The 13,614-nt window shown below is 42.2% G+C and overlaps 1 protein-coding gene across 1 annotated transcript in view; it reads right to left on the bottom strand.

Moving 5' to 3' along the window:
- The window catches only part of CFAP58 (cilia and flagella associated protein 58), a 109,865-nt gene extending 99,431 nt beyond the window's left edge, over positions 1 to 10,434 (bottom strand). The window contains exons 1-2 of the mRNA XM_027529223.1: positions 10,359 to 10,434; positions 1,766 to 2,047 (exon numbers count right to left, since the gene is read on the bottom strand). Of these exons, the coding sequence (XP_027385024.1) occupies positions 1,766 to 2,047; positions 10,359 to 10,367 (291 nt within the window). The 5' untranslated portion in view covers positions 10,368 to 10,434. The remainder of the gene's footprint in view (positions 1 to 1,765; positions 2,048 to 10,358) is intronic.
- Between the last annotated feature and the right edge of the window lie 3,180 nt (positions 10,435 to 13,614).

Here is a 13,614-nt window from a genome sequence, read left to right on the forward strand (position 1 = left end):
GTCACCTAATTGTACACAATAGCCTTGATAATTCCCATTTCCAGAAACCCAAGCTTAGCCTTCTCATCAAATGCTTATAGGGGAAAAGCAATACTATTCTGAATGCAATGTGGTACACTAACAGAAATACTTAAAAGAGAATCACAGGCTTTAGAGTACATGGATGAAGGACAGTAAATGTTGCAACAGACTTGAGTTTTGCCCTCCGACTTAATTTTCTTGCAAAATTTCATCAAGTGGAATGTGAGCCCCTTTACACAAATAAGAATCTATATGTTTAAGGTGAAAATATTTTACTTTTATGTGACAAGGAATAAAATGAGTGGAAGAAAGTATTTAATTAAATAAATTCATCCCATTACATTAGAAAGAGATGATTCTTGGGTAACTGCAGCACATAATTAATGATTCAAAACAAAATGTCAGTTCATGGGATATTTTTTTCTGTAGCAACCATATGTACTATTTTCAGCAAAACAAAAGAAAGATATTTAAATGAAAATATGATTATATGAGGTTCTTGTCTGAAGCAATTTCACCAATTATATTTTAGTCAATTCATGACTTTAATTTTCAGTTTTTTAATTTACAGTAAAAAGTGGGAGGGAGTTCTCATCATAAAATGATTTAAAGCCTTATATTGGTACTCCTGCAAAGATTAGAAGAAAATAACAATAGAGAGAGAAAGACACTGAAAAAATTGGGGTATGTTTAACTGTATGATATCAAGGGAATTATCTAAACATTTTGTGATTATTTTTCAGCTCTAGGGTTTCGATTATAAAATATCTTAACCTCTTATCATCCTACAGTCCACAAGGAACGTTTGTGTTTCACCTTCAAAACAATGTAACATACTTGAGGATGAAAAAATAAAGTGTAAAATAAAGCCATACTTCCTCAATAACCACTCCTCCAGACTGAATCCCTATTCTCCCATTATGAGAAACTGGGACAATCATTGCAGAAGCAAAAGGGTGATAAGAGAAAAGACCACAAAAACTACCATCTGGAAATTCTCAAGGTAATCTCTCCCAAAATATTGGAAAAAATAGGGATATGAAAATATCTTTAATAAGCTATCACCATAAGGTATTTAAATACTTATCTTTCTTCAAACAAGAGATTCTGAGATTCCTAATATTGCACTTCAGTTCAGTTCAGTTTAGTCGCTCAGTCACGTCCGACTCTTTGCGACCCCATGGACTGCAGCACGCCAGGCCTCCCTGTCCATCACCAACTCCCGGAGTTCACCCAAACTCATGTCCATCGAGTCAGTGATGCCATCCAGCCATCTCATCCTCTGTTGTCCCCTTCTCCTCCTGCCCCTAATCCCTCCCAGCATCAGAGTCTTTTCCAATGAGTCAACTCTTCGCATGAAGTGGCCAAAGTATTGGAGTTTTCAGCTTTAGCATCAATCCTTCCAAAGAACACCCAGGACTGATCTCCTACTTATGGCCAAATGTTTTTGCTAACCCAGTATTTCCTAGAACCAAGTCAGTAAGGTTCTACATTATTTTCTACATAGTGAAATTCACTCAAGCAAATTATTTTCTTTGAAAATGAAAATTTTCATTATTTTTCATAAAATTTTCAAAATTTCCATTATTCCCTAGGCTTAATGAATACATAAATCATGTAAATTTTTACTTAATAACTCTTTTACTAGAGCCCAGAGCTGCCAATATAATGAAAGGATGATGTTTTAAAGATGGGATGCATTTATGGCAGCTCGCCATGGTTCCTTTTCTAGAAGATGACTGACCTTCTTCAGGGATGCGATGGTGGTCTGATCATCCTGAGAGAGCTTCAGGGCAGTGGCGACCTTCGCAGAATTAACCACGATCTCCGCATTCAGCTCTCTGCACTTGGCCATCAGACGCTTTTCATTGTCATAAGACTTTTTCATGACAGCATGAAGCTTCTCATATTCAACCCTAAATTTCTCCAAACTTCTGTCACCTGAAAGTTCATTGAGGACCTCCTGAAAATCCCTTTCGATTTCTTCATATGCAGTTTCCTCCAGCACTAGCTTTTCAGTCTTTTCCTGTTCAAAAAGTCAAAGATGAGAATGAAGATTGCAATATTTACCTCATCACTATTCAGGAATGACTGTTACTATCCGTGAATAAGACCTTCGTACAAGCAAAATAAAAGCTACTGATAAGCAGGCGATTTATATGAAGATCTGCATATACGTGGGCTTCTCTGATGGCTCAGTGGTAAAGAATCCACCTGCCAACGCAGGAGACTCAAGAGACGCTGGTTTGTTTCCTGGGTCGGGAAGATACCCTGGTGGAGGACATGGAAACCCACTCCAGTATTCTTGCCTGGAGAATCCCATGGATGGAGGAGCCTGGCAGGCAAAGAGTCGGACACGATTGAATGAACATAAGCATTCTGCATATATGTATACATAAGCATAAGGATAATATTTCCTAATATTTCCTCCCACATACAGCTAAGGATTAGATTAGATGGGATAATTCACGTTAAACACTTAGCCAAGTGCCTGGCAAACAGAGTTACTCAATAAATTTTGAGAGCTGTTATGATTATTCCAAGCCTGCTTCTTACCATCCCCAGGACTGCAGAGGGAAGCCACAGCATGCTGAAGTCAGATATAACATAGATACCATGAAATCACACTTACAATGAAATCTGTCCAGAATGTACAGTATTCTATTTTAAAATATTCCATCATTTTTACCCCTTTAAAAATTAGCCTAGTTCATCTCCACAAGAATTTTGAAATGCCCCGTGGGCAATGGTCATGGGCTTTCTCCACATTTGCTTTCCATGATTAGCTGGGCAGCAAATTATTTAAAATAAAAGCATATAGATGTAATTTAAGCAAGTCTAACTTAGATGAGAACCAGGATTTAGTTATATAAGAATTCATATTTCCCTAGTCTTGTGGGCAGAACTGTGTACCCTAGAGAAAGGACATGAGTGAGGCGACTTAGCAGCAGCAGCAGAAAAAGGTTTGATGAAGTTCTAAACCCCAGTAACTGTGAATGTGACTTTATTTGGAAATAGAATCATTGCATATACAATTAAGTTGAAGTCATACTGGAGTAGGGTGGGTCCTAATACCATATGACTAGTGTCCTTATAATAAGGGAGGGATTTTTATAATTATGTGGGGTAATAGATGTTAACTAAACTTATTGTGATAATGACTTCAAACTGTATACATAAATCAAGGGGGCTTCTCTGGTAGCACAGATGGTAAAGAATCTGTCTACAATGTGGGAGACCCAGATTCAATACCTGGGTCAGGAAGATTCCCTGGAGAAGGGAATAACAACCCACTCCAGTATTCTTGGACTTCCCTGGTAGCTCAGTGGTAAAGAATCCACCAGTAAGGCAGGAGCTGCGGGAGACACAGGTTCGATCTCTGGACTGGGAAGTTCCCTTGGAGGAGGGCATGGCAACTCACTCTAGTATTGTTTCCTGGAAAATCCCATGGAGAGAAGAGCCTGGTGGGCTACAGTCCATGGGATCAAAAAGAGTCGGACACGACTGAAGCGACTTAGCACACACACACATATATCAAATCATTATGCTATACACCTAAAACTAATACAATGCTACATGTCAATCATATCTCAGTAAAAAAGGTGGGGAGGCATTTGGACACAGATACACACACACACAAGAACCCATGTGACAGGTGGAGGCAGAGATTAGACTGATACAACTGCACGCCAAGGAAAACTCAGGATGGCTGGCCACCACCAAAAGCCAGGAAACGGCAAGGAAGTATTTTATTCATTAGTCTCAGAGGGAGCATGGCTCTGCAGACATCTTGATTTCAGACTTCTTAGTCTCCAGAACCGTGAAATAATAAATTTCTGCTGTAAGCTATCCAGTTTGTGGTACTATGTTACAGATGCCCTAGCCAACGAATACACCTATTTCTTACTACAAAGGGCAAGACAGTGAAGTGAAAGTGAAGTCACTCAGTCGTGTCCGACTCTTTGCGACCCCATGGACTGTAGCCTACCAGGCTTCTCCATCCGTGGGATTCTCCAGGCAAGAGTACTGGAGTGGGTTACCATTTCCTTCTCCAGGGGATCTTCCTGACCCAGGGATCGAACCAGGGTCTCCTGCATTGGAGGCAGACGCTTTAACCTCTGAGCCACCAGGGAAGCCCTACAAACAGCATAATAATAATAATAAAGAATGAGTATGGTTAATATATTTATTCAGGAAATATTGATTGAATATCTTCGGTATATAAGTTGGAATGAAGAGGCTGGAGGAGATACCAAAGTAAGGAATAAACAGCCTTCCCATAGGAAACGTGTACATTAAGAGCTGATGCAGTATGTATGCAGAAAATAGAAGCATGGAGTTTGATACCTGCCATAAAATAGATTCAAAATTCTATGAGGACCTATAGGAAGATGGAATTACTTCCAGCAGCAAGAATTAAAGCCAATTTCATAAAGGAAGTGGCATTTGAGCAGGCATAAAAGGGAGATTGGAGTTTTCACAGGTAGAGGTGAAGAGAAAGGGCATTCCTGGCCCATGGCAAAACTTGATCAAAGACTCAGGGCCAAGCAGGTGTCCGTGATTTGAAATTGGTTAAGAAGTTCAAATTAGCTAAAGAAGTATGATGTGGAGAGGGACAGAGACTAGACAGGGAGTTAGGAACAGACTGGACACCTTGAATAGCATTCTGAGGAATATAGAGCAAATTATTCTGGAAGCCACAGGTAACCACTTAACCTTTTGAGCAAAGAACTGATAAGTTTTGAAAGGTCTTATTTATGTTTGTAACATTATGCTTTGATATCTCCACTAAAACAGGCTTTAAAATCGAAACTATTGCTAACACTGTTGATGGGAATGTAAATTGCTGCAGTCACTATGGAGAACAGCATGGGGGCTTCTTAAAAAAACTACAAATAGAGCTACCATATGACCCAGCAATCCTACTCCTGGGCATATATCTGGAGAAAACCATAATTCATTCAAATAGATACATGCATCCCAATGTTTATTGTGTTAACAATAGCCAGGACATGGAAGCAACCTGTCCATCAACAGAGAAATGGATGAAGAAGATGTGGTACAAGGGATGGGGGAAGGGAGACTCAAGAGGGAGGGGATATATGTGTACATACATACAGCTATTTCACTTTGTTGTACAGCAGAAACTAACACTGCAAAGCAATTAAACTCCAATACTAAAAATTCTAAAAAGATGTGGTACATATATACAATGGAATATGACTCATATTACTTAGCCATAAAAAGGAATGAAATAATGCCATTTGCAGCAACATGGATGTACCTAGAGACTGTTGTACTGAGTGAAGTAAGTCAGACAGAGAAAGACAAATATCATATGTTATCTCTTATATGTGGAATCTAAAAAAAAAGGTACAAATGAACCTATTTATAAAACCAAAATAGAATCACAGATGTTGAAAACAAACTTATGGTTATTGGGGGAAAAGATGCAGGGGAGGGATAAATCGGGAGATTAGGATTGACATATACATACTACCACATATAAAATAGATAACTAATAACCTCTATTGTACAGCACAGGGAACTGTACTCTTACACAATGTGATGACCTACATGGGAAAAGAATCTTAAAAACAGTGGTTACATGTGTATGCATACCTGACTCACTCTGCTGCACACCCAGAAGTAACACAACATTGTAAATCAACTATATTCCAATAATTTTTTTAAGAAACACCTCTATTGCTAGTCAGAGAAATTAACTGACACAATCTCTAATCCCAATAATAAAGTAAAATTCAGATTCACCCTGCAGACTTTGGGTAAGTTGTCTAGTTTACCTTCTGCCTCGACAAACCCGTCTTTTCCAACATAGAGAAAGTTGACATGCTACTGGTCTTCAAAAACACCTGTACTGTTGATCACACTTCTAAATATGATATGCAAGCAAAACAGAGTCTATATCTTAAACCAGATATGGAGTCACAAGCATGTTTATAGAATGCTTTGTGTAACGTTAGTATTAATACTAACATTACACTCAACAGAGGTTTTCTTCCTGACTAAAAAGCAGATTATTGCAAAGATCACAATACAGAAATTCCACAAAGCAGAAAAACTTGTATTAAGGAATGCTGCTGCTGCTGCCGCTAAGTCACTTCAGTCGTGTCCGACTCTGTGAGACCCTATGGACAGCAGCCCACCAGGCCCTTCTGTCCACAGGATTCTCCAGGCAAGAATACCGGAGTGAGTTGCCGTTTCCTTCTGCAAGGAATGGTGCTGCTGCTGATCAATGCTTTCCGCTTGTTGATGTTAACATGAACACACAACAAACATTTATCCCAGCAATGTTCTTGGTTCCCTCCCTGTAAATGGTATTTACCGGTCATGGAACAACAGATTGGTTCCAAATTGGGAAAGGAATATGTCAAGGCTGTATATCGTCACCCTGCTTATTTAACTTACATGCAGAGTACATCATGCAAAATGCTGGACTGGATGAAGCACAAGCTGGAATCAAGATTGCCAGGAGAAATATCAATAACCTCAGATATGCAGATGACACACCACCCTTATGGCAGAAAGTGAAAATGAACTAAAGAGCCTCTTGATGAAGGTTAAAGAGGAGAGTGAAATAGCTGGCTTAAAACTCAACATTCAAAAGACAAAGATCATGGCATCTGGTCCCATCACTTCATGGCAAATAGATGGAAAAACAATGGAAACAGTGACAGACTTTATTGTTTTGAGTTCCAAAAATCACTGCAGATGGTGACTGCAGCCATGAAATTAAAAGACGCTTGCTCCTTGGAAGAAAAGCTATGACCAACCTAGACAGCATATTAAAAATAGAGATATTATTTTGCCAACAAAATAATGGTCCATCTAGTCAAAGCTATAGTTTTTCCAGTAGTCATGTATAGATGTGAGAGTTGGACAATAAAGAAAGCTGAGCACCAAAGAATTGATGCTTTTGAACTGTGGTATTGGAGAAGACTCTTGAGAGTCCCTTGGACTGCAAGGAGATCAAACCAGTCAGTCCTAAAGGAAATCAATCTTGAATATTCATTGGAAGGACTGATGTTGAAGCTGAAACTCCAGTACTTTGGCCACCTGATATGAAGAACTGACTCATTGGAAAAGACCCTGATGCTGGGAAAGATTGAAGGCAGGAGGAGAAGGGGATGACAGAGGATGAGATGGTTGGATGGCATCACCAACTCGATAGACATGAGTCTGAGCAAGCTCCGGGAGTTGGTGACGGATAGGGGAAGCCTGGCGAGCTGCAGTCCATGGGGTCACAGAGTCGGACAGGACTGAGCAACTGAACTGAACTGAACTGAAATGGTATTAACATCAACACTTGATCACTAGCCTAAAGAGTTGTTCACAAGAAAGGTTCTCCCTGTGCACCTGGCACCTAGCACAGGCATGGAAAAATATCAAAGAAAAAAAGCTGTAAAGAAACTTTTACGAACAAAAGAAATTTGTTTGTATTTTCATTTTAAAATATATTGCAATTCAAAGCAAAGCAAAAACAATCTTTTAGCTGTGACCAATAACCAGTTGGTATCTACACTGTTATAGCATATAATAGTATCTACTTCAGAAGCAGGATTTCAACATGAACTGATCAGAAAGGCGCTGTGATGCTCCTTCATACAACACTGATTTGGGTGTGTACTATTAGCTGAGAGTAGGGGAAAAGGGAAAAGAAAAAGCAAGCTGCAGTGAAAAATGAGGCTGCATGGAAATGAAGACTTATGAAAGCAAAAAGTGAAGTTGCTCTGTCGTGTCCGACTCTTTGCGACCCTGTGGACTATAGCCTACCAGGCTCCTCTGTCCGTGGGATTCTCCAGGCAAGGGTACTGGAGTGGGTTACCATTTCCTTCTCCAGGGTATGAAAGCAAACGTGAGGAAAATTTGACTGAGGTCAAATGAAAATAAAAATAGATGAAAAAATGACAGCAGATTATGAAAGGGAAGAGAGGAAACAATTAGTTTATAGTATTGATATCTGGGGCTTACATAGGGAAAATGAAGAATAATGAAATAAACCAAGAGGACTAGTGGGGGGAGAAAAGGAAATAAAGGAAAAAATAAAGGAAAAATTAAAGAACTAGAAGGAACAGGAGGAGGAAATGGGAAGAAAGAGGTATGAATGAGTGTGGGTACTGAAGGTAAGAAATTTGGCCTTGGATGGACAAAAAACACATGAAGAAACGCTCAACATTACTCATTTTCAGAGAAATGCAAATCTAAACTACAGTGAGGTATTACCTCACACCAGTCAGAGGGGCCATCATCAAAAAATCTACAAACAACAAACGCTGGAGAGGATGTGGAGAAAAGGGAACCCTCTCGCACGGTTAGTAGCAATGTAAATTGATAGAGCTAATGTAGAGAACAGTATAGAAATTCCTTAAAAATCTAGGAATAAAACTACCCCAGTAATCCCATGACTGGGCATATACCCTGGAAAACCATAACTCAAAAAGATCCCCTATGTTCACTGCAGCACTATTTACAATAGCTAGGACATGTAAGCAACCTATATGTCCATCTACAGATGAATAAAGAAGCTGTGGTACACACATACAATGGAATATTACTCAACCACAAAAAGGAGCAAATTTGAGTCAGTTGAACTGAGGCAGATGAACATAGAGCCTGTTACGCAGAGTAAAGTAAGTCAGAAAGAGAAAAACAAGTATTGTATATTAACGCATAAACATGGAATCTAGAAAAACGGTACTGATGAACCTATTTGCAGGGCAAGAATAGAGACACAGATGTAGAGAATGGACTTGTAGACATAGCAGGGGAAAAGGAGAGGGTGGGATAAATTGAGAGAGTATCAATGCCACGTATACACTACGATGTGTAAAATAGATAGCTAGTGGGAAGTTGCTGTTAACACAGGGAGCTCAGCCCAGTGCTCTGTGACAACCTATAGGGGTGTGATAGGGGGTGGGAGGGGGGAGGCTCTAGACGGAGGGGATACATGTATTGATTGATGATTGATGATTGATTCACATTGTTGTACAACAGAAACCAACACAACACTGTAAAGCAATTATCCTCCAATTAAAAGTAAATTTTTTAAAAAAGAAAGACATTTGGCAGGGTGGATGAGAGTGATGGAGACTAGAGAGGGAAGCAGATGGAGAGTATAAGAGGGATTGTATAAGGAGAGAGAGTTGTTGACCGCAGGAAGATGGAATTTGCAAGGGCAGACTAGGTGTGGAGGAGATGGAATGATGAGGGGATGTGCAAGGTGTAAAGGAGACCAAAGAAGGAATTAGAACAGGGTATGACGGTAGTGAGAGACGCTGGGACCAGGCCTGGCTTCGTGGGTGTGTGAACTATTCAGATGCAGGAGCCTCCTTGCTAAGATGTCCACCCTTGGTTTACTGTTCTGCTCAAACCTGTTAATTTTTTTTAACATGAGACTCTGCATTTTCATTTTTCCTTGAACCCCACAAACTATGTAACTGATCCTGGCTGGGACTGACCATGTGATGAGAGAGACTGGGGAGGTCTCTGATGGAGTGATGAAGGATTTGAATTAGGGCCATAATGGATGAGGACTGGGACTGGCAAGTAAGGACAGGGATCTGAGGTTGTCCAGGTTATAAATGAGGGTGCTAAGGGACAGGCCGATGGACAGGGGAGCCGGGTGTGCTGCAGTCCACAGGGCCATAAAGAGGCCCACACGACTTAGCTGCTGAACAACAATGGACAGGCAAGGGGTCACTAGAGAGTTGCAGAAATAACCTCTCATCAGTGAGGCTGAAGTTGGAGTGTGTCACAAAGTCGGGGAGTGAAAGGAGGGCATAAGATATTAACACAGTGGTCAGTGACAGCAACAGGGCAGTTAGTGATGGGCTGAAATGAGTAATGGGTGATCAGCTGATAGGGAATCGTGGTGCGACGTGGTCAGTAAATAAGGGTGACACTGGATATATATGAAGCCTTCTTCCAGGTTTCCCCATTCAGCAAGACATCAATATTTCTGTGTATCTCTCCTGTGGTTTCACCTTTCGACTCAAAATCTAGAAGTGGGGGCCTGTCATGTGTGAGGGGGGGACCTTATGAAAGTCCTACCGCACTTTGCACCATGTGAGTTTAACAGGGTCAGGGGTGGGGGGCAGGGGAGGTGTCCACCCAATGGAAGGAGGGGCAAGAAATAATGGACCCAGCGCCAACGGGAACCCGAGGAGGGGGGCGGTAGGGAGTGAGGTTGTGGGAGGGGATAGGATGCTGACTGAGGGAGTATTCGGAATCGGTGGATGTGACACGGGATAGCAGAAAAGAGACGACGGGGAGGGGTCGAAGGAGAGGCGACAGAGAAGGGGGCGCTGACTTCTGACCTCGGCCATCCTGGGGCGCTCTGCGGGTGGCCTCAGAGGCAGCTGCGGAGACCGTGGAAACTGGGCCGCAGGCTGGGAAGGGGGGCCGAAACCCGGCGCTCCGCGCGTCCCCCGGTCTCCTGGCAACCGCCTAGCCCTCTGCGGGCGCTAGCGAAGGTTCGAAAGGGGTGGAGCCTCCGAGGCGGGCACCCGGGCTGTGCTCCTCAGAGTCGCGTGTGCATCCTATATGGGGCGGGACCAGGGCAATGAGCCGCGGTGTCTCTGAGCGGCTGGGAGGAGTCCCGGGGTGTGCAGAAGTGAGCAACACCCAAGACCAAGAAGACTCGGGTTGAAACCCGGGATTAGACGCGGGAGCCGGCAATGGAGAACCAAGGACTGACGCTTAGAAGATGTGGATCAGAGGGTTTGAATGAAGGAAAGGCTGGCAGTCTCCCTCTGCCTTCTGTCACAAAGTGACTCGGTCTCGGGAGCAGGAAATATTCTCGGTTCGCGTCAATTCCAGCCCTTGAGAAGCAGCTACTGTGTGCAAGACATAAGGTGGAGGGGGTGGGGGGAAGAGAACTAAGGTAGAGGAAACACAGACCCTGCCCCCAAAGGCTGTAGTCACTTGTGGTGAGGAAAATAGGGTGCAAAGGTCGAAGCACCCTGAAAAAATACGTGGAGCCACGTCCTGAAAATCTGCCTGGTATCTGATTTCTCTCTTCCTCCCTGCCCCTCCTCCTCCACTCCTTTAGACTTCAGGTGCAGGGTTGGAGTAATTAAACTCTTTAATTAAAGACCTCTCTCTTGTTTCCTTTTTTTTTTTTTTTTTTTTTCATTTTCCCCACACCTCAACTTTAGCCTCCATAGGAATTCATGCTACTGTGCTTGGCTATATGGGCTTCCCCGGTGGCTCCCACCTGCAATTCAGGAGACCTAGGAGATGCTGGTTGGATCCTTGGGTGGGAAAGATCCCCTGGGTAAGACCATGGCAACCCACTCCAGTATTTTTGCCTGGAGAATCCCATGGACAGAGGAGCCCAGCGGGCTACAAAGAGTTGGGACACGACTGAAGCGACAGCCCGCATGCACGTGCCTGGGTATATATTTTTGAAAAAAATGTATAGAATTTTCATTAGTGCGTGTTTTTCATTGTAACAGTGGTATTGGACTTTAAGGATCATCCTGTTTCCTAGTTTTCACTCAGCAATCTTTTTAAGGTTCTGTCCCTGTTTTGTAGGTGTTGTAATCCCAGGTCATTGCTTCTCACTGTGGCACTGCTTTCTGTGTTGGACGTCCTTACCTTTTATGTTCAGCCCCCCAGTGCTGGATACCAAGGCTGGCTCCACCTCTCCAATATCATAAACAGTGCAGCTATGGTCCTTGTCAGTGGTCTTTTATGGACCTATGAACAAACTCCTCTGAAATATATGCCTAGGAGTGCAATTGTTCAAACCAAAGGCGATGCACGAGGCCACCATATTCAACTTGTCCTGCACAGACGCATCCAGCCAGCCAGCCAGTGGGGGCTGAAAAACAGACCCCACCCTCTTGCCCATGTCATGTGCTCTGCTGGAGGAAGACATGTCCTTTCCTTCCCACCAAAGTTTTGTTCCTTAGTCAAGCCATGAACCTATAGGCTGTGATTATCCAGAGGGTATACCCTCTTCAAATTCATACTGTGGTGGACAGTATTTTCCAATGGCACAAAGGTGCCTAGTAGCCTGGTGGAAGCCCTGGGTACTTGACTTCACCAGTACTGCTAGATGGCATACCAGAACTGCTGCCCTACACCACATTCCAGGGTGTCCCCTACTCCATCCTTACCAGCATGCAGTGCTTTACTTATTCATAAACAGTCATATAGTGTTTACTAAGTGTCAGATACTATTCTCAGGGCCTTACCAATACTGATTCATCTAATTAGCCAGGTTCCTAATTTGTGTCAGTATCATGGAATTCATGTCAGCACATTGTTTTAATTTGCATTTCTCTCTGAGTGAAATTGAGCAGTTCTTCGTACATTTATAAGCCACTTGGGGTCCCCTTCTGTGAATTGTCTATTTATAGCCTTTGCCTATTTTTCTATTGCTCTTTTTGATTTGCAAGAGGTCTTTGTAACATCTAGACATTAATCTACTTTCAAAGACTGGCCATGTTGCTTGTGATATCCTTTGTAGAAGAATAATCTTTAATCTTATAGCCCTTCATCCTCTTTATGCTTTTTAGTATAATTTAATAAGTCTCTCTCAATCCCAAGGTTATAAACATATTCTCTATCATCCTCTTCTATTAGCTTACTAATTTTACTTTAACATGTCTAGTTCAATCCATCTGGACCCATTCCCTTCTCCAGGGGATTTTCCCAAGCCAGGGATTGAACCCAGGTCTCCTACATTGCTGGCGGATTCTTTACCAGCTGAGTCACAAGGAAAACCCAAGAATACTGGAGTGGGTAGCCTACCCCTTCTCCAGTGGACCTTCCCGATCCAGGGATCAAACCAGGGTCTCCTGCATTGCAGGTGAATTCTTTACCAGCTGAGCCATCAGGGAAGCCCAATTAGCTTAATAATTTTCCTTTTACACATTTAGTTCTTTAATCCATATGTATATGGTGTGAGATAAGGTTCCAGTTTTATTTTTCTCAATGGAGTGAGTCCTTTTTCCAACATCTTCCCAAATATAGATGGGTCTGTTCTGAACTCTCTGGTTTATTCCCGTGTCAGCACCACAAGGTTTTATTACTATAATTTTGTAGCCAGTCATCATAGTTAAAGGACAGAACATGCCTCCCTGCTCTGTCAAAATTGCATTGGCTATTCATGAATCTTTATTGCCCCATATAAGTTTTCAGGATATTTTTCAAATTCCTCATGACAAGTGTTAATTGGAACTTCATTGAATGTATGAATTAATTTGAGGGAAATTAACATTTGCACAATGATATCTCATTCATGAACAGAGACTGTGTATCTGGTGGACAAATAGAACAAAATATGACTGAGCCATAATGCGCAGGGAAATAGTGAAAGAGGTGGCACATGAAGCTGGAGAAGCAGGTTGAACCAAACTTTAAGCCAAGTTAATAGAAATGAGGTGGAGATGGAGCAGGAAACATGACTCAGGCTGCTCTGTGTTAACAGAAAACTTGATTACAACACTGGGACCAGCTCGTGGGACCACCATAGTCCAGAGAAACTCCATAATAACATTGTTAAAGGTACGCAGCCATAAAGGAAGACCTAGAGGGCCCTGGCCACCCGTATCTCGTACTGGT

This window comes from Bos indicus x Bos taurus, chromosome 26 (genome assembly GCF_003369695.1).
Source record: "Bos indicus x Bos taurus breed Angus x Brahman F1 hybrid chromosome 26, Bos_hybrid_MaternalHap_v2.0, whole genome shotgun sequence".
NCBI lineage: Eukaryota > Metazoa > Chordata > Mammalia > Artiodactyla > Bovidae > Bos > Bos indicus x Bos taurus.